At 37.2% G+C, this 22,133-nt stretch overlaps 1 protein-coding gene across 15 annotated transcripts in view; it reads left to right on the top strand.

Annotated features, from left to right (window-relative positions):
* The window catches only part of SENP7 (SUMO specific peptidase 7), a 185,782-nt gene that overhangs the window by 57,745 nt on the left and 105,904 nt on the right, over positions 1-22,133 (top strand). For 13 of the 15 annotated variants that reach the window (XM_055567971.1, XM_055567972.1, XM_055567975.1 and 10 more), the window contains 3 exons: positions 3,663-3,715; positions 9,344-9,442; positions 20,385-20,482. In XM_055567971.1, coding sequence (XP_055423946.1) covers positions 3,663-3,715; positions 9,344-9,442; positions 20,385-20,482 — 250 coding nt within the window. Of the gene's footprint in view, positions 1-3,662; positions 3,716-4,249; positions 4,265-9,343; positions 9,443-20,384; positions 20,483-22,133 lie in introns of those variants that run through there. The other 2 variants (XM_055567984.1, XM_055567985.1) reach the window with 2 other exon arrangements.

Raw genomic sequence — 22,133 nt, 5'->3', positions numbered from 1 at the left:
TAGGAAGCATTACTACGAACAAAGTGAGTGGATACGATGGAATTCCAGCTGATCTCTTTAAAATCCTAAAAGATGATGCTGTTAAAGTACTGCACTCAATATATATCAGCAAATTTGGAAAACTCAGCAATGACCACAGGACTGGAAAAGGTCAGTTTTCATTCCAATTCCAAAGAAGGGTGATGCCAAAAAATGTTCACACTGTGGTACAGTTGCTCTCATTTCACATGCTGGCAAGGTTATCCTCAATTGTTAAAGCTAGGCTTCAGGAGTATGTGAACTGAGAACTTCCAGATATGCCAGCTAGTTTTGAAGAGTCAGAGGGAACAGAGATCAAATTCATTGGATCATGGAGAAAGCAAAGGAAGTCCAGAAAAAACATCTATTTCTCCTTCATTGACTACGTTAAAGCCTTTGTGTGGATCACAACAAAATGTGGAAAATTGTTAAAGAAATGGGAATACCAGACAACCTTACCTGCCTCCTGAGAAACCTGTAAGTGGGTCAAGAAGCAACAGTTAGAACTGGACATGAAACAATGGATTGGTTCAAAATTGGGAAAGGAGTACGACAAGGCTGTATATTGATACTTTGTTTATTTAACTTATATGGAGAGTACATCATGTGAAATGCTGGGCTGGATGAATCACAAGCTGGAATCAAGATTGCCAGGAGAAATATCAACAATGTCAGATATGTAGATGCTACCACTCTAATGGCAGAGAGTGAAGAGGAATTAAAGAGCCTCTTGGTGAAAGTGAAAGAGGAGAGTGAAAAAGCTAACTTAAAACTCAACATTAAAAAATTAAGATCATGGCATCCACTCCCATAACTTCATGGCAAATAGAAAAGGGAAAAGTGGAAGCAATGACAGATTTTCTTTTCTTGGGCTCCAGAATCACTGAGGTCGGTAACTGCAGTCATGAAATTAAAAGACACTTGCTCCATAGAAGGAAAGCTTTGACAGACCTAGACGGTGTATTAAGAAGCAGAGATATCACTTTGCTTATAAAGTTCCGATTAGTCAAAGCTATGGTTTTTCCAGTAGTCATGTATGGTTGTGAGAGTTGGACCATTCAAAAAGACCGAGTCCTGAAGAATTGATGCTTTTGAATTGTGGTGCTGGAGAAGACTCTTGAGAGTCCCTTGGATAGCAAGGAGATAAAACCAGTCAATCCTTAAGAAAATCAACCCTGAATAGTCATTGGAAGGACTGTTGCCAAAGCTGAAGCTCCAATACTTTGTCCACCTGATGTGAAGAACCCACTTATAGGAAGAGACCCTAATGCTGGGAAAGATTGAAGGCAAAAGGAGAAGGGGTAGAGAAGGGGGTAGCAGAAGATTAGATGGTTAGATAGCATCACTGACACAATGGATATAAATTTGAGTAAACTCTGGGAGATATTCAAGGTGACAGGAGCCTGGCTTGCTGCAGTCTACAAGGTCGCAAAGAGTCAGACACAACTTAGTGAGCAAACAACAATTACATATGACACAGTACCATGTCTTTGATGTTTGATGACTTTTTATACTTGTATACATACACCTGTATAACTATCACCAAGTTCAAGATTGGAACATTTTGAGCATCTCAGAAGACCAACTTGTATCCTGTCCCATTGAGTTAGTAGTCTTTCCCTGTTTGGGTACTTGCACCATCCTAACTAATAGCATCATAGATTTGTTTTACCCATTCTTGAATTCCACATAAATAGAATTGTACATTTTTCTGCATCTGATTTTCTTTGAACATAATGTCTGTGAGATGTATTCATATTGTGCATAGCAGGTGTTCATTCTTTTTATTACTGTGTAGTTTTCTATTGTATAAAAAATTTTATTCATGTTGTTTTCTATTGTATAAAAAGGTCTATTCTTGCTCCTATGATGGATATTTGGATTGTTTTTAGGTTTCATCATTAAGAACAAAGATAGCATTTTTATACATGCCTGTTTTATAGGATAGCATTTTATAGGATAGCATTTTTATGCCTTTTAGAGGCATAGTCACTCATTTCTTTTGGTTAAATATCTATTAATATTATTGTTGAACATTAAGTAAGCAGGTGTCTAACTTTAGAAGATACTGACTGACAAAGTAGATGTATTCATTTACCCTCCCACAAGCAGTAGATGAGACTTCTAGTCATATAGAATATGACCAATTACCAATACTTGATATTGTAAAAAAAAAAACAAAAAAAACAACTTGATATTGTTTGTGTTTTAAATTTTACCCTAAGGGTAAATGATATTCTATTGACATTTTAGCTTGCACTTCCCTAGTAATAATGAAATTGAGGTACTTTAATAATGAGTAGACACTTCATACATTTATTGCCCATTTGGAATTTTTTTAAATTTTTATGAAGTACCTATTCAAGGGTTTTGCCCATTGTGAACACTGGGTTGTCTTGCCTTTGCTTTATAGGAGTTCTTTTTTATGTATTCTGGTTATGAGTCCTTTGACAGATACATGTATTACACAGTATTAACTATAGTCATCATGCTGTACATAGATAACTGTGTTATAAATCATCTTCTTCCAGTCTGCAGTTTGCTTTCTCATTAAGTGATGAGGTTTGGTGAACAAAAGTTTTTAATTTTAATGAAGTTGAGTTTATTAATCTTTTCCATTATGGTTAGTACTACTTGAATCTTGTTTGAAAAATCCTTACCAACCCCAAGATCATGACAATATTCTCTTCATTTTTATTCTAGAAGCTTTATTTGTCTTTGACATTTAAATCTTTGATCCATTTATAAATAATTTTTGTGTATAATATGTTTATTATTTATTTGTTTACATCATTTGGTTGTAAAATTGCTTTAGCGTTACTCATGGAAAAGATCATCCCTTCCTCACTGAATTGCGGGGGGGGGGTGTGTTTGTCTTAAATAAGTGACCACATATGTGTGGGTCTCTATGATTGATTTTTATTATGAAAATTGTGAGAAATTCCAGTGAATTGTAAATTCCAGGAAGACTTAACTGTGTTAAATTTGCTCACCACCCAATACCCACTGGCTGGCACAGTGCCATGCACATGATAAACATTAAGTACGTATTTGCTGACTGAAGAAAAGAATCATTCATGTTGATGTTTGACAGAAACCAACAAAATTCTGTCAAGCTATTATCCTTCAGTTAGAAAAATAAATTTAAAATTAAAAAAAAAAAAAGAAAACGAAACAAAGAACATCCGTTAGGAAGTCTGAAAAATGGTGAAGAAAGATCTAAGCTGTTCTCTTTTGCATAGAAGCTTAGATATGTAGCCCTTACCCTCTGCTCTCCTCTCCCGTAGCCCCCTTGTTCCCTATTATAAGAATTTATCTGGTCTTACAGTTCAACCAAAATATATCAAAGACCTCTCGGATACTAGGATTTTTGCCAGGGAATTTCTTACTTAGTTCTTAGAGTCAGCTACCTATCGTATTTCAGTTGTCATTGTACATACATTGTTTAATCAAGAAATTTTATGAGAATCTGTTACTCTTCTGTTTATTTTTAACCTTTATGTAAGTCCTTCAGGTTCTGTGAAGTGTATCATTATAAATTGTAAATCTAACGAGAAAAGTTACTTTAAGACAGAAGACAGCTATGAAAGGATTAATTCTGTTCTGTTGTTTCTTAAATGCTAATTTTTATCATGTCTTTCTAGAAATTGTCACAGAAGGGAAAAGGAAAAAGCCTTCATCTTCAGAGTTACATAAGGTATGTATTAGTTTTGCTCTTAACTTTTGGATTATCTTTAGAGTTAATAATATTGAAAGTATTTTGGTATTTGTCTTTTCAATAAAATTTTAAAGAAAATACTGTAAATCTATAACTAATCAGTGTTTTTTTGGGGGATGTGTTAGTCATTCAGTCATGTCCAACTCTTTGCGACCCCATTGCCTCCGGGCTTCTTGGTCCAAGGAATTCTCCAGGCAACAATAACTGGATTGGGTAGCCATTTCTTTCTCCAGGGGATCTTCCTGACTCAGGGATTGAACTTAGGTCTTTTTTACCATCTGAGCCACCAGTGGTATGTCCTAAGTAATCAAGGGTAACTAGAACATAGGAAGTCCTTTCTGGGACCAGGCTTGTTTAAATCATTATAAAATTTACCAGTATACTTTTCAAATATTATTTTAAATTTATGTAAAACATAACTCATTTATTTGATGATCGAATATATTAGAGTACCTCATGTGCATTCATTTATGATACTATAGATGTTGAAGAGTTGTATTCAAGTTATGCGCTGAAAGTTACTATTTGGTATGTATCTCTTTAAACATATTTTTTCGTTTATTTCTTTCATATAAGCCAGGAATAGCAAAACAAGCAAAATGAGGTTTCTACCTACCTAGAAGGTGTTGAAAAAGATTTGATCTGTTTTTAGAAAGATAATCTTTTTTGCTATAGAATTTTGTGATTTAAATGCCATATGGGTTCGCACAGAGTCGGACACGACTGAAGCGACTTAGCAGCAGCAGCAGCAGCAGTACCTTGATTTGCGTTATAATAATTTAGTAGCCACTTTATTCTGAAGCATTCTAATTATACACAAAGAACTTTAATTTGGCACAGTTTTTGGAAAAAAAGAGTGAGAAGAAGATATCATAAAGGAGGGCTGTGAAATCAAGAGTACCTTGCAAGACCACACAGAGTGTAGATTTGGGTACTCTTATTCTGCCTTTGCTTACTTCAGATTTGTGGGGTGTGGTTTCTTCATTTAATTTTCTGGATTTAGTGAATTCCCTGGTGGTCCAGTGGTTGGGACTCGGTGATTTCACTGCTGTGGGCCTGGGTTCGATTCCTGGTTGGAAACTAAGATCCTGTAAGCCATGCCAGGCAGCAAAAAATAAAAGAAAAAATTCTAGATTTAGCTTAAGTAAGATTAATACAGGAGTTAAAAAAAGAGATTTTACATTGCTTCTATGTGTGTATGTGTGTCCGAGTCTTTGCAATCCCATAGACTGTAGCCCATCAGGCTCCCTGTCCATGGAATTTTCTGGGCAAGGATACTGGAGCAGTTTGCAATTTGCTACTCCAAGGTATCTTCTTGACCCAGGGATTGAGCCCACATCTCTTGCATTTGCAGGCAGATTCTTTACCACTGTGCCACCTGGGAAGCCCATTATCTTGCTACTATGCCCGGTTTTATTTATTTATTTAATTAAAAAATCTTTATTGGAGTATAGTTGATTTACAGTGTTGTGTTAGTTTTAGGTATACAGCAAAGTAAATCAATTATATATGTACATATTTCCACTCTTCAACATTCTTTTCCCATATAGGTCATTACAGAGTATTGAGTAGAGTTTCCTGTGCTATACAGTAGATCCTTATTAGTTATCTATTTTATATGTAATAGTGTGTGTATGTGGAGAAAGAAATGGCAACACACTCCAGTATTCTTGCCTGGGAAATCCCATGGGCAGAGGAGCCTGGTGGGTTACAGTCCGTGGGGTCGCAAAGTGTCAGACACGACTTAGCAACCAAACAACAACAGTGTGTATATGTCAATCTCAATCTCACAGTTTATCCTTCCTCCCTACCCCCTTTCTCCTCTGGTAACTGTAAGGTTCTTTTCTATGTCTTTGACTCTATTCCTGTTTTGTACATAGGTTCGTTTGTACCATTTTTTAGATTCCACAAATAAGCAATGTCATATATCTGTCTTTCTCTGTCTGACTTACTTTACTCAGTGTAACAATCTCTAGGTCCATCCAGTTCAGTTCAGTTCAGTCGCTCATTCGTGTCCGACTCTTTGCAACCCCATGAATCGCAGCACGCCTGTCCATCACCTGTCCAGCACGCAAGGCCTCCCTGTCCATCACCAACTCATGGAGTTCACCCAGGCTCATGTGCATCAAGTTGGTGATGCCATCCAGCCATCTCATCCTCTGTCATCCCCTTCTCCTCCTGCCCCCAATCCCTCCCAGCATCAGAGTCTTTTCCAGTGAGTCAACTCTTCACATGAGGTGGCCAAAGTATTGGAGTTTAAGCCAATCATTAGTCCTTCCAATGAATAGCCAGGACTGGTCTCCTTTAGGATGGACTGGTTGGATCTCCTTGCAGTCCAAGGGACTTGCAAGAGTCTTCTCCAGCACTAGAGTTCAAAAGCATCAATTCTTTGGTGCTCATCTTTCTTCACAGTCCAACTCTCACATCCATACATGACCACAGGAAAAACCATAGCCTTGACTAGATGGACCTTTGTTGGCAAAGTAATGTCTCTGCTTTTGAATATGCTATCTAGGTTGGTCATAACTTTCCTTCCAAGGAGTAAGAGTCTTTTAATTTCATGGCTGCAGTCACCATCTGCAGTGATTTTGGAGCCCCCCAAAAAAAGTCTGACACTGTTTCCACTGTTTCCCCATCTATTTCCCATGAAGTGGTGGGACCAGATGCCATGATCTTCGTTTTCTGAATGTTGAGCTTTAAGCCAACTTTTTCACTCTCCACTTTCACTTTCATCAAGAGGCTTTTTAGTTCCTCTTCACTTTCTGCCATAAGGGTGGTGTCATCTGCCTGTCTGAGGTTATTGATATTTCTCCCGGCAGTCTTGATTCCAGCTTGTGCTTCATCCAGCCCAGCCTTTCTCATGATGTACTCTGCATAGAAGTTAAATAAGCAGGGTGACAGTATACAGCCTTGACGTACTCCTTTTCCTATTTGGAACCAGTCTGTTGTTCCATGTCCGGTTCTAACTGTTGCTTCCTGACCTGCATATAGGTTTCTCAAGAGGCAGGTCAGGTGGTCTGGTATTCCCATCTCTTCCAGAATTTTCCACAGTTTATTGTGATCCACACAGTCAAAGGCTTTGGCACAGTCAATAAAGCAGAAATAGATGTTTTTCTGGAACTCTCTTGTTTTTTCCGTGATCCAGCAGATGTTGGCAATTTGATCTCTGGTTCCTCTGCCTTTTCTAAAACCAGCTTGAACATCTGGAAGTTCATGGTTCACGTATTGCTGAAGCCTGGCTTGGAGAATTTTGAGCATTACTTTACTAGTGTATGAGATGAGTGCAATTGTGTGGTAACTTGAGCATTCTTTGGTATTGCCCTTCTTTGGGTTTCGAATGAAAACGGACCTTTTCCAGTCCCGTGGCCACTGCTGAGTTTCATATTGAGTGCAGCACTTTCACAGCATCCTCTTTTCGGATTTGAAATAGCTCAACTGGAATTCCATCACCTCCACTAGCTTTGTTTGTAGTGATGCTTTCTACGGCCCACTTGACTTCACATTCCAGGATGTCTGGCTCTAGGTGAGTGATCACACCATCGTGATTATCTGGGTCATGAAGATCTTTTTTGTACAGTTCTTCTGTGTATTCTTGCCATGTTGTTGCAAATGCTATTATTTCATTCTTTTTTATGGCTGAGTAATATTCCATTGTATATATGACCACATCTTCTTTATTGATTCCTCTGTTGGTGGACGTTTAAGTTACTTCTACCTACTAGCTTTTGTAAATAGTGTTGCAGTGAACATTGGGATGCATGTATCTTTTCAAAGTATGGTTTTCTTCAGTTATATGCCCAGGAGTGGGATTGCTGGATCATACAGTAGCTCTAGTTTTAGTTTTTTAAGGAACCTCCATACTGTTCTTCCTAGTGGGCTATATCAGTTTGCATTCCCACCAGCAGTGTAGGAGGGTTCCTTTCTCTTCACACCCTCTTCAGCATTTACCATTTGTAGATTTTTAAAAATAATTTTATCTATTTATTTTTGGCTTCACTGAGTCTTTTTTGCTGCATTCAGGCTTTCTCTGGATGCACTGAGCGAGGGCTAGTCTGTAGTTGCAGTGCGCAGGCTTCTCATTGTGGTGGCTTCTCTTGTTGAGGAGCGTAGGTTCTAGGATGTGTGGGCTTCAGTAGTTGTGGCTTGCAGGCTCCAGAGCTAAGGCTCAGTGGTTCTGGCACATGGGCTTAGTTTCCCCACGGCATGTGGGATCTTCCCAGAGCAGGGATCAAAGTGGTGTCACCTGCATTGCAAGGTGGATTCTTAATCACTGGACCACCAGGGAAGCCCTTTTGCTTTACTCTTATTGAAAGCATTTTATGGTGTTACTGATTGTAGTTGATACAGTGCTTATTATGCATGCTGAGTCACTTCAGTCATGTCTGACTCTTTGCAACCCTATGGATTGTAGCCCACCAGGCTCCTCTGTCTATGGGATTTTCTGGGCAGGAATACTGGAGTGGGTTGCCATGCCCTCCTTTAGGGGATCTTCTAGACCCGGGGGTTGAACCCACGTCTCTTATGTCTCCTGCCTTGACAGGCCAGTTCTTTACCACTCGCACCACTTGGGAAGCCCGATGCTTATTATATTGGAAGCCCAGTGCTTATGTTATATAATAAGCTGAACTTGATGCTTAACCATCATTTATAATGTGAAAGTAAAATTATTTAAGTTCTAAGCAGATGATTTCAAGCTTGTGGCTACAATCCATCCATTCATTTGTTTATTTGGTGTATTGTAAGCCATTCACTTTGGAATATAAAGGTGACTAAGTCAGAGTACACTCTCTTAGTCCCTTCACAGTCTGGTGAAGAAGACAAACATGTAGATAAATAATTATAAGATAGCATGATATGCATAATACAAACTACCAAGTACTAATACCCAGAGAAAGGAAAGCCCTGGTATGGGAGTGACGATTGTGTGGATAAGAATAATTTTTTGCAGAATCTGAGGTGTTTAATAGGGGAGAAATAGAGGGAAGAGCATTCTCGGTTAAAGAAGCAGTACATACAGAGGTCTAGAGTTGTATGCCTGAAGAAGGTTGAGTAAACTCAGTGTGGTTAAGGTGTAGAGTTTGTGATGTGTGAGTGACATCAAAGAGCCAGATTGTTAAGAGTTACATCTGTAAGTAATGGGCACCATTGTAGTTTAAGATTGTAGCCATAATTAGATTTGTGTATTAGAGAACTCAGGAGGTAGTGTTTGAGAGATTAGAAGAGGAAGAAACTGCAAGTAAGAGTAGTTAAGTAGTTATTGTGATACCTCATTTATCTACTTTTATACTGAGTGAAAGAGTATATATAAAATCATATTTAACTGCTGCCGCTGCTGTTAAGTCACTTCAGTCATTTCCGACTCTCTGCGATCCCATAGACGGCAGCCCACCGGGGTCCCTCATCTGTGGGATTCTCCAGGCAAGAACACTGGAGTGGGTTGCCATTGCCTTCTCTGCATATTTAACTACCTCTAAATTAAGCACTGAACTTAAAACTCCTTAAAAGTAATAGCAAAATATTAATGCAGGTAATGTAGTGGTTCTGTTAGCTCATTCAGCTCTTACTTATATTTCAATTAAACTAATTATTTTCTCATTTTCGTTTCAGATAACTAAGATATTAAAAGCAAAACCAGAGGATGTTCATGTTCAGTCACCACTGTCCAAACTCAGAAGCTCAGAACACTGGGATGTTTCTTTGCAGGGGGTAAATAAAAACTCTCTTCTTATAAGTATGTAGGGTTTTAAAATATTTTAATAAAGCTGAATTTTTATTTTCATATATGTTCTTTTTTTATTTTCTTGTATTACATAATTGCAGGTTTTAATTTATTTCTGGCATATGTTGAAATATCATGCTTTTAGGTTAGGGTCATTTTTCAGTTTAAATCTAAGAATAGTGTATTGTGAATGGTTGTTTTTTTCATGGAATTTAAATCTCATTATTATATATTGTATTTTAAATTTATGATAATATTAAGCTTATTAAAGGAGAAGGAAATGGCAACCCACTCCAGTATTCTTGCCTGGAGAATCCCATGCACAGAGGAGCTTCTGGAGGGTACAGTCCATTGGGTTGCAGAGAGTCAGACATGACTGAGCAACTAATGCTAACGCTAAGCTTATTAAAATCCCTTGCTTTTTTTGTTTTGTAAATTTAAAGAGGGTATATTGTAAAAAGTGACACAGTTATTTTAAAAGATAGCCTGATTATAAATCTGCACCAATTTTATCACTTTTAAGTAATACTATAGAGTTCTCATAAGTAAGGCTTAAGATAGCACTTTATATGTTTTTTCTTTTCTTGACTGGCACTACTCATGGTCGGTGTTTTAAAAATGGAATTTTTTCTCAGATTTTCCAGTTCTCTGTTTGAGAATATACATATTGGTCTACTAGTTTTATTGGTCTACATTTCTAACATAATGAAATACCGCAGGTTGGTGGCTTAAACAACAGAAAGTTATTTTCTCACAGATCTGGAGGCTGGAAGTCCAAGATCAAGGTGCGGGCAGGGTTGTTTTCTCTAAGGCCTCTTTCCTTGGTTTACAGATGGCCACCTTCTTGCTGTGTTCTCATATGGCCTCTTTTCTGTGCACACACATCCCTGGAGTTTCTTCCTCTTCCTATAAGGACACTAGTCTTATAAATTATGTTCCCACCCTTTTGACTCCATTTAAACATAAACTCCCTGTGTAAAGGCCCTATCTTCACGTACATACATGTTAAAGGTTAGGACGTCAACATGCGAATTTTGAAGGGGACAGTTCAGCTCATAATGGTAGTATTTTAGGATAACAGACTTTAAGTCACCTTGAATATATGTATTTTTATGTTATAGACAGGAAAAATTAACCATTTATTAAAACTTGTTCTCAGAGGAAAGATTAGCTGTTAGTATTAGTTGCTTTAACCTTATTTATTTATTTTTTTGTTTATTTTGACTGTGCTTCATGGCTTGTGGGATCTTGGTTCCCTGACCAGGGGTTGAACCCATTGAAAAGTACAGTTTTCTAGCCACTGGACCACCAAGGAATTCCCTAATGTTATTTAAAAATTTAGTTATTAAATAATAACATTTGTTTTTTATACAGGGTATAGAAAAGGAAAATAATAAATGGGACCATTTCCTGAATGCAGTCACTACTGACGTTTTTTTTTTTTTTCATTCCTTTCAAGAAGAAAAAAGCATGCTGCCCATGTACGACTACATTTTTTGATCATTGCTGAAGAGGGATCATGAAATACATCTTGTTCTGTGTTTTGCCATTTTTAGTTAGTAATATTTTAATATTTTTTTCTATTTTAACACATTTAGATGTACCTCTTTTACTTATTTTTTATTGGCTTTACAATACTCCCCAAATATACTATATCCAATAATTTAGTCACTTAGTGCACTGATATTAGACAGTTTGGTTGTTTCTAGAGTTTTACTAATAGAAATATTATTGCAGCAACCTTTATTTTTCATAAGCAGGGAACCATTTTTGAGTGGGATTACTAGGTGTAAGGAAGTTTGTATATTAAATTTTTATAAATACTGAAAAATTATCTCAGAAAATTTGTACCAATATGTATTGCCACCAATGAGAGATCCCATATCTCTACCAATTTACTAGTTAGTACTGAATGTTATCATGTAGTGAAATTGTTGCTAACAGAAGAAAAAAATACATTATTTTAGGAATATTTTGTCTATATTTGCATATTTTATTTTATGCTTTGGAATACTGAATGGAGTAAAAATATATCATTTTAAATACACACAGTCTAAGTAAATGGATGTGATTTGAGTTTGGTTTCTTTTTTTTTTTTTTTAATTTTATTTTATTTTTAAACTTTACATAACTGTATTAGTTTTGCCAAATATCAAAATGATTCCGCCACAGGTATACATGTGTTCCCCATCCTGAACCCTCCTCCCTCCTCCCTCCCCATTCCATCCCTCTGGGCTGTCCCAGTGCACCATGAGTTTGGTTTCTTAAGAAGTGTCTTACTAAATGTGTTTCTTCCTCTACCCTTGGGTCATATAATCTGTCTTTAGTTTTTGGCCTTCAAGAGGCAGACATGGATCACCAGAGAGCTCTTTAGATATTAGGTCTCTATGTTATACAATCTGCTCTCTTCTCTTCCTTAACTCCTCTTTGTTTCAGCAGGTTTCTTTTCCTTAGAAGTAACAACGTATTTTCTCTTGTTCTCTCTGACCCACTAAGTGAAACAGGGCCTCCTCAGCCTCCTCAGAGACAAATTTTCTTTTCTTATGACTAGTTTCCTACACTAGTTGGATGTCTTCTTTAGGATAGTGATACTTAACTTCTGGGAAATCTACATCCTATTTGAGATTTGAAGTGGCAAATTTGTCAGCATTATCTTGGTCCCTTGTTGCTTTAGATGTAACAGTATTTGTTAAATGTGCTTCATAGTTTGTAGACTTTGAGGTGGTACCAAAATCTTGCTTCATGGTTTCTCCCACACATCACCGTAGCTTTCAATGAAGGAAAAAGGGATAAATGCAAGTTTCCATAATCTTTAGCAGAATTTTAACTTGTTTATTTGTGTTTTTTTTTTTAACTGAGATATATAAAACAGATCTTAGGTATATAATTGGATGAGCTTTGACTAATGTAACATATGCAACCAATATCTCAGTGAAATAGAGCATTGTCATGAGCCTTGAAAGTTCACTTTGCCCTTACCCTTGTATCTTTTCTTTGCCTGTTGTCTCTATTCCCACCCTGTTCTGGACAACCAATTTTTTAATTTCTATATTTGTAAGATACTTTTGCCTGTTTTTTTCAGTGTATACTCTTTTGTGTTGCCTTCTTTTGCTTAGTAAAATGTTGTTGAAGCTCATTTTTGTTTTTTACTTATTAGTAGTTTATTCCTTTTTATTGCTGAGCAATATTCTATTATATGAGTATAATGCAGTTCATTTATCTAATTCTTCTGTTGGTGAACTTTGGGACTTTTAATTTGTTTTGCCCTGATGACCAATGGTGGTAAAATATTTTCATATTTTTTTTATTAGAGTGTACTTGCTTTACAATGTTGTGTTAGTTTCTTCTGTACAGAAAAGTGAATCAGCTCTATGTGTACATTTGTTGTTTAGTCACTAAGTCATTTTTTTTTTTATGTGACTTGAACAGGCGCTAAGTCACGTCCTACTTTTTTGCAACTCCGTGAACTGTATATATAGCCCACTAGGCTCCTCTGTCCATGGGATTTCCCAGGCAGAATACTGGAGTGGGTGGCCATTTCTTTCTCCAGGGGATCTTCCTGACCCAGGGATTGAACTCGAATCTCTTGCATTGGGAGGCAGATTCTTTACCACTGAGTCAGCAGGGAAGCCCGTATTTATACATACATCTCCTGTTTTTTGGATTTCCTTCCCATTTAGGTCACCATGGAACACTGAGTAGAGTTCTCTGTGGCCTACAGTTGTTTCTCATTAATTATCTAATTTATACATAGTAGTGAAAATATTTTCATATGTTGATTAGCTGTTGTATATCTTCTTTTTTGTTATGTGTCCAAATATTTTGCCCCTTTAAATATATATTTTATATTTATTCTCAAATATATTTGACAGTGAATTTATATATAATTAAATTAATCCATTTTAAGTGATCTCTGAATTTTGACAAATGTATACATTTTTGCAACCACCAATGTAATAAAAGTGTGTGTGTATTTGTATTTATTTATCAGTTTTTTCATGATGTAAAGTTCTATGAGCCACAGGATCTTTATGGACTCATAGGACTGTCATCACAGTGAAGATACTGTATGGTTCCATCACTCCAAAAAATTCCCTGGTGCTATCCTCTTTGTAGATTCTTCTTATCCTCATCCATAATCTATGCTAACATTGTTTTCTCTCCTTGTACTTCTACATTTTCCAGAGTGTCACATGAGTGTAATCATGGAGCATGTAATGTTTTAATGTTTTGAGAGTGTTTTTTTTCACTCAGTTTAGTGCCAGTGAGATTCATCCTTGTTGTTGATGAATAACAAACTATATAAATAGTTTGTTTCAGTTCAGTTCAGTTCAGTTCGTGTCCGACTCTTTGCAACCCCATGAATTGCAGCACGCCAGGCCTCCCTGTCTATCACCAACTCCCGGAGTTCACTCAAACTCATGTCCATTGAGTCGGTGATGCCATCCAGCCATCTCATCCTCTGTCGTCCCCTTCTCCCCCTTCCCCCAATCTCTCCCAGCATCAGGGTCTTTTCCAGTGAGTCAACTCTTTGCATGAGGTGGCCAGAGTATTGGAGTTTCAGCTTTAGCATCAGTCCTTACAATGAACACCCAGGACTGATCTCCTTTAAAATGGACTAGCTGTATCTTCTTGCAGTCCAAGGGATTCTCAAGAGTCTTCACCACCACAGTTCAAAAGCATCAATTCTTTGGCACTCAACTTTCTTCACAGTCCAACTCTCACATCCATACATGACCACTGGAAAAACCATAGTCTTGACTAGACAGACTTCTGTTGGCAAAGTAATGTCTCTGCTTTTTAATATGCTATCTGCTGCTGCTGTTGCTGCTAAGTCGCTTTAGTCATGTCTGACTCTATGCGACCCCATAAACGGCAGCCCACCAGGCTCCCCCGTCCCTGGGATTCTCCAGGCAAGAACACTGGAGTGGCTTGCCAATTCCTTCTCCAATGCATGAAAGGGAAAAGTGAACATGAAGTTGCTCAGTCGTGTCCGACCCTCAGCGACCCCATGGACTGCAGCCTACCAGGCTCCTCCACCCATGGGATTTTCCAGGCAAGAGTACTGGAGTGGTTGCCATTGCCTTCTCCGAATATGGTGTCTAAGATTGGTCATAACTTTCCTTCCAAGGAGTAAGCGTCTTTTAATTTCATGGCTGCAGTCACCATCTGCAGTGATTTTGTTTATCCATTCCCAAATGAACCATTGAAGGACATAAGGGTTGTTTCCAGTTTTTGGCAATTAAGAACACAGGTTTTTTGTGAGCAGAAGTTTTAATCTCTGTAGGATAAATACCTTGAAGTGGGATTCCTGAGTCATGTGGTAAGTATATACCAAACTGCCAAACTGATTTCCAGAATACCATTTTACATTTCCACCAGTAATGTGTGGCAACTTCTGGTACCAGCACTTGCTACTGTCAGTTTACTTAATTTTTTTTTAATTAGCAGAGTTTATTTTTTAGAGTAGTCTTAGGTTTACCAAAAAATTGAAGGGATAGTACAAACAGTACTTGTGTTCTTACATTACTCTCCCCTACCCTCACACATAGTTTCCTTATCATTAACATCTTGCATTAATGTGGTACATTTGGTGAGCCAAATATGATATATTTTTTGATATTGAGATTATAATTACCATGTAACATTGTATTAGTTTTAGGTATATAACATAATTTGGGAAGGAAATAGCAACCCACCCCAATATTCTTATCTAGAGAATTCCAGGGACAGAGGGGTCTGGCAGTCTACAGTCATAGAGTCACAAAAAGTCAGACATGACTGATCAAGTATCCACACATATAATATTTATCTATTTAAAAATATTTTTCAATTTTAATTAAAATTTAAAAAAAATTTTTTTCATATACATACTTTAAGAAAAAAATCTTGAAGAAAAGTTTGCTGTATGGCTTTCACAGCTGGTGAATTTAACTACATTTCTTTTTTTCTTAGTTTATTTTTAATTGGAGGATAATTGCTTTACAACATTGTATTGGTTTCTGCCATACAACATCATGGATCAGCCCTAAGTATATATGTCCCTTCCCTCTTGAAACTCCCTCCCACCCCCAAGCCCATTCTACCCCTCTTGGTTGTTATAGAGTACTGGGTTGAGCATTCTGTGTTATGCAGCTTCTTCCCACCAGCTTTCTGTTTTACATATGGTAATGTATATGTTTCAATGGTACTCTCTCAGTTCGACCACCCTCTCCTCACCCCTTTGTGTCTGGAAGTCCGTTCTCTATGTCTGCATCTCTATTCCTGCCTTGCAGGTAGGTTTATCAGTACCATTTTTCTCTATTCCTTACATATGTTAATATATGTACTTGTTTTGCTGACTTATTTCATTCTGTATAACAGGCTCTAGGTTGATTCATCTCAGTTCAACTGACTCAAATTTTGTTCCTTTTTATAGCTGAGTAATATTTCATTGTATGTATGTACCACAACTTCTGATTTATTTGTTTTTGGGATCAAGCCATTCTATCCAAGGGCTTCAGGAGAGCATCAAAAATCTAGGAAGGGGCTTCCCTGATGGTCTTGTGGTTAAGAATCCGCCTTGCAATGCAGGGAACACCAGTTTGATCCTTGGTCCAGGAAGATCCCGCATGGCTCAGGGCAGCTAAGCCCATGCACCACAATTACTAAGCTCACGTGCAGCAGCTACTGAAGGCCACTCACCTAAAGCCCAAGCTCCACAAGAGGATCCACCACAATGAAAAGCCCATGCACTGCAGCTAGAGAGTGGCCCCCACTCTCTGCAAGTAGAGAAAGCCTGCATGTAGTAATGAAGACCCAGCGCAGCTGAAAAAAAACAACAACCTAGGAGGACAATGAGATCTGACATTCTTTTCCTGGCTGGAATCTCCCCAGCTTCACTGTCACTGAAAGCTGTAATGATTGATACATATTTAAATTGCATAATTATTGCCACAGTAAATTTAGTTAACATTCATCACCATACATGTTAATAGTTACAATTTTTTTTCCCCATGATGATACTTTTAAGATCTACTCTGTTCAGTTCAGTCACTCAGTCTTATCCAACTCTTTGCTACCCCCATGGACTGCAGCACGCCAGGCTTCCCTGTCCATCACCAACTCCCAGAGCTCACTCAAACTCATGTCCATTGAGTTGGTGATGCCATCCAACCATCTCATAACTCATTTAGCAACTTTCAAATATATAGTACAGTTTTGTTCACTAAGTCAACACGCTGTACATTATATCCCCAGGACTTACTTATCTTATACCTGGAAATTTGTACTTTTTGACCATCTTCACCCATTTTCCTCAACTGTCAACCTCTGCCTCTGGCAACCACAAATCTGTTCTCTGTACTGATGAGTTAAAAAAAAATTCTGCATCTAAGTGAGATCATATGGTATTTTTTCTCTGACTTATTTCACTTAATATAATGCCCTGAAAGTGTACCCGTGCTATTGCAAATGGCAAGATTTCCTTCTTTTTTATGGTTGAATAATATTCCATGTGTGTGTGTGTGTGTTTATGTATATAACATGTTTTGTTTATCCATTCATCCACTGATGGACACTTAGATTGTTTACACCTCTTGGTTATTGTAAATAATTAATGCAGTGAACAAGGGTTGTCGATAATTTTTTTCAGTTAGTGCTTTGTTTCCTAAGGATAAATACTCAGAAGTCGAAGTAGAATTGCTAGATCATATGGTGATTTTTATAATTTTTTTGAGGAACCTCTGTACTGTTTTCCATAGTGTCTCTGCCAATTTACATTCCTACCAGCAGTACACAAGAGTTTCCTTTTCTGCTTATCCTTGCCAACTCTTTATGTCTTGTCTTTTTGATAAGAGCCATTCTACCAGGTGTGAGGTGATGGCTCACTGTGGTTTTGATTTGCATTTCCTTGATGTTTAGTGATATTAGGCACCTTTTCACATACCTGTTGGCCATATGTATGTCTCTTTTGGGAAAATGTCTGTTCAAATCCTCTGCTCATTGTAAAATTATATGTTTTTGCTATAGAATTGTATGAGTTCTTTGTATATTTTAGATATTAACCTCTTATCAGATATGTGTTTCACAGATAATTTTTCCAGTTCTATAGGTTGCTTTTTCATGTTGTTGATGGTTTTCTTTCCTGTGCAGACATTTTTTTAGCTTGATGTAGTCTGTTTTCTATTTCTGTGTACAAGCTATTTTCTGTCTTTATGTACTCTAGATACTTTGTATAACTAGAATCATAGAGTATTTGTCTTTTTGTTACTGGCTTATTTCACTTAGCCTAATGTCATCGCTTTGGGAAAAACCCTCTTCCTCCTGTGTTTCTCCTTTATTCTCAGACTACTATCATTTTCACAACACTTCTCCCACCACATGTGTGTGGGTTTTCCCCCACCAAACAGTCCTCTGGGACATGAGCTGGGTGTCCTGCAGTTTATCTCAATTCTGACACTACCTGGAGATAGTTTTAGATCCCACAGGTTATGGGCTCAGTCCCAAGACTGCTTCCACTCTACTTCAGATGCCAGTCACAAGTCCAGGTTGTCATCTGTGCTTCTGACCAGCTGGATATAAATCTGAGGTTCCCATGACTTCCTCCTCAGGTTGGATTAATTTATGCTAGAACAGTTTACAGAACTCAGGGAAACACATATGTACATTTTCCAGCTTATTAAAGGACATGATAAAGAATATAGATGAAAAAAAAAAAAAAAAAAGAATATAGATGAGCAGCCAAATGAAGAGATGCATAGAGCAAGGTCTGGTGGGTCCTGAGTTGCAGGAGTTTCTTCTCTGTGGAGGCGGGATTGTCGCCTTCCTGGTATGTAGATGAGTTTCACCAGCCTGAAAGATCTTCAAACCTCATACTGTTGGGATTGTAATGGAGACTTCCTCACATAGACATGACCAATAATTAACTCTGTTTCCAGCTTCTCTCCCCTCTCCGGGAATGGGAGGCAAAGATGAGAATTCTAAGCTCATAATACTGACTTGGTCTTTCTGGTGACTAGCCCCTATGCAGAAGCTCACCTAGAGTCACTTCATTAGTACAAAAGACACTCCTGTCACCCAGGAAATTAACCAGGGTTTTAGAAGCCCTGTGACAGGAATTGGGATTAAAACCAATATTACAGCAAAAGATGCTCTTATTACCAAGGAAATTACAAGGATTTTAGAAGTTCTGTGTCAGGAACCGTGGGCAGATACCAATATGAGTATTTTTTATTACCTCACAGAGTTCATCCATGTTGTAATGTATATCAGAATTTCCTTTTTTTTTTTTTTGTAAGGGTAAGTAATATTCCTTACTTATGTATATGCCACATTTTATTATTATTGATGGGACACTTGAGTTTTTCCACCTTGTGGCTGTGGTGAACAGTGCTGCTTTGAACCTGGGTATATAGATACCTCTTTGAGGAAGACAGTATTTTTTAAAATTGAATTGTAGTTGATTTACATTGTTGTGTTAGTTTCAAGTGGACATAAAAGTGATTCAGTTGTACAGATGTATACATATTCTTTTTGATATTCTTTTCCATTATGGCTTGTTACAGGATATGAGTATATTCCCTGTGCTATACAGTAGAACTTTGTTGTTTATTTTATATGTAGTACTTTGTACTTCTGATCCAAAACTCCTACTTTTTCCCTCCTCTACCCCCTTTCTCCTTTAGTAACCATAAGTGTTTTCTATGTCCCTGAGTCTGTTTCTGTTCCATAAATAAGTTCATTTGTGTCATATTTTAGATTCCACATGTAAGTGATATCACAAAGTATTTGTCTTTCTCTTTCTGCCTTATTTCACCTAGTATGATAATCACTGGGTGCATCCATGTTGCTGCAGATGTTATTATTTCATTTTTTATGGCCAAGTAATGTTCCATTGTGTGTGTGTGTATATAAGAATCTGCCTACCAATGCAGGAGAAGCAAGAGATGCAGTTTCTATCCTTGGGTTGCGAAAATCCCCTGGGAAGAAATGGCAACCTACTCTAGTATTCTTGCCTGGGAAATCCCATGGACAGATGAGCGTGGTGGGCTATAGTCCATGGAGTTGCAAATAGTTGGACATGACTGAGCACACACACACAACTCTTACCACGTAAGGAAACTAATGTAAAGAGAAGATAAATAATTTTTTTGTCTAGACTCACACTGTTGTATATTAACTAAATCAGTTTTAACTGTTGTTTCTAGTTAGATTAAATTTAAACAGTGTTAATAAGATATCTGACTCTTTCATAAAGTTTCTCCATGTAACAGTTTATAGGGAATTAGTTGTAATCCCTTCTGCTGCTGCTAAGTCGCTTCAGTCATGTCTGACTCTATGCGACCCCATAGACGGCAGCCCAACAGGCTCCCCTGTCCCTGGGATTCTCCAGGCAAGAACACTGCCATTTCCTTCTCCAATGCATGAAAGCGAAAAGTGAAAGTGAAGTCGCTCAGTCGTGTCCGACTCTTAGCGACCCCATGGACTGCAGCCTACCAGGCTCTTCCATCCATGGGATTTTCCAGGCAAGAGTACTGGAGTGGGGTGCCATTGCCTTCTCCATGTAATCCCTTCTAGTTTTTTATAAATGCAGTTACTTCAGAGTTGCAGATTCTATTTAATTTGACATGTAATTATTTTTATATGTCCTTAAACACATTTACCATCTTTCGGTTATGTAAGCTTTTGAATTTTAAAATGCCGATTTCCTGACTAAAGTTACCTTTATATTTTTAAATGTCTTTCTTCTATTATTTAGTGGGCTTTTGTTTCTCCACCAGCAAAAGATGCCAGGTTTTTTTATAGGTTGCATTTTTACCCCTCTGTGAACCTTTATGAGTTTGGCTGTTTATCTTTAATTTCTAAATAAAAAGAAAATTTAAGTGCCTTTTAATTGTTGTGTTCTCTATTATTGAAATTCCAAATTCCATTTTTTTTTGTTTTTCTTAGTGGAAAAGGAGCCTAAGAAATAAGGTCCTCTCTCTAGACCATAAAAGTAAAAAAGGTGTACGTGGTCATCCTGTCACTTCTAAGATATCACCAGAAAGGTAAGATACATGTATGTGTGTGACACAGGATGGTCTTTATGCTATGTAGAGTGTGACCATGAATGATTCATTTAACCTTTTTGGGTCTCAATTACCACAACTTCTAAAATACAGTGATTGACTTCAGTGGCCTTTATGGTTGCATCTAAGCTCTGACTTTCTGTGATTCTCAGTCATCTTAACTCCTTGTTTGTGTGTTTGGAACATCTGGCAAGATTTATCTAATTAAGCAAGGGTTATATATAAACTCCTTAACATGCTGGGTTCATCATTTGTGGTCTGTAGTGAAAAAAACTGCTCCAGTTAGCAACTGCAGTCCTATAGTCATAGTATTAATGAGTAATGGATATGCTGAAATTAAATAGCTGTGGGATTCAAATTATAATTTTTACTAGAAGGAATTCAGAGCTAAATTTTTAGTATTAGACAACAGTAAATGCTTAAAAAGTTATTTTGCAAAAGAATATATTTTTTAAGAACAGTAAATGAATAAAAAATGACGGTAACAAAGTAAAAATTAAAATTATTGGGAGTTGGCACAAGTTAGATGACTAATTGGAATTCTTGAACTTATATCAGAGCTCTTTGTAAGCTATTTAGTCTGAATTCTCACCTTTCAAGTGAACTGTCTTAGTAAATAAATGTATCAGGGACTCTCTGTCCTTACCAATATTTGCTTTCCCTCGCTCCTTCCCTTCCTTCCTTCCTTTTTTTCTATAGTTGTCCTAGTGGGTATGAAATGATGTTTCATTGTGGTCTTAATAAATGTTTCCTAAGACATTGAGTGTCTTTTTACGTGCCTGTTGGTCATATGTATATCTGCGGAGAAATGTTTGTTTAGATCCTTTTCCTGTTAAAAAATTGTGCTGTTTATCTTTTTATTGTTGAGTTTAAGAGGTGGGTTTTTTTTTTTTTTTTCATCTTCTGGAGACAAGTCCTTATTAGATATATGGCTTGCAAGTATTTTCTGTCACTCAGCTTTTCACTTTATTGATGGTGTCCTTTGAAGCACAAAAGTTTTTTTCACTTTGATGAAATCCCATTTATCTATTTTTCTTGTGTTGCTGTGCTTTTGTTGTCATATCTAAGAAACTGTTGCTTAATCTGAGGTCATGGTGATTTACTCTTGGGTTTTCTTCTAAGAATTTTTATAGTTCTAGCTCTTAGATTTAGGTCTTTTATCCATTTTGATTTAATTTTAGGTATGGCATGAGATAGGCATCCAAATTTATATCTTTGTTTGTGAATATGCAGTTTTCCCAGCAACAGTTGTTGAAGAGGTACCAGTTTTTCTTGCTACCTTTGTTGAAAATCAGTTAACGTTAATATATGGGTTTATTTCTGGATTTGAGATTCTAGTCCATTGATCTATATGTCTGTTTTTACCTCAGTACCACTGTGTACTGCACACTGTATTGTAACTTTGTGGTAAGTTTTGAAATTGGAAAATGTGAGTCTTCCAACTTTATAGTAGTTTCAAGATTTAAAACAATTTTTTAAAAAAACCTTTTTTTGGCTTTACCACGTGACATGTGGGATCTTGGTTCCCTGACCAGGGATCAAACCTATGCTCCCTGCAGAGGAAGTATGAAGACTTAACCATTGCCAGTGAAGTCCCTTTTCAAGATTGTTTTGGTTGTTCTGGGCTTTT

The sequence above is a fragment of the Bubalus kerabau genome, chromosome 2, assembly GCF_029407905.1.
Source record: "Bubalus kerabau isolate K-KA32 ecotype Philippines breed swamp buffalo chromosome 2, PCC_UOA_SB_1v2, whole genome shotgun sequence".
Lineage (NCBI taxonomy): Eukaryota > Metazoa > Chordata > Mammalia > Artiodactyla > Bovidae > Bubalus > Bubalus kerabau.
This window is presented reverse-complemented; position numbering and strand designations above follow the sequence as displayed.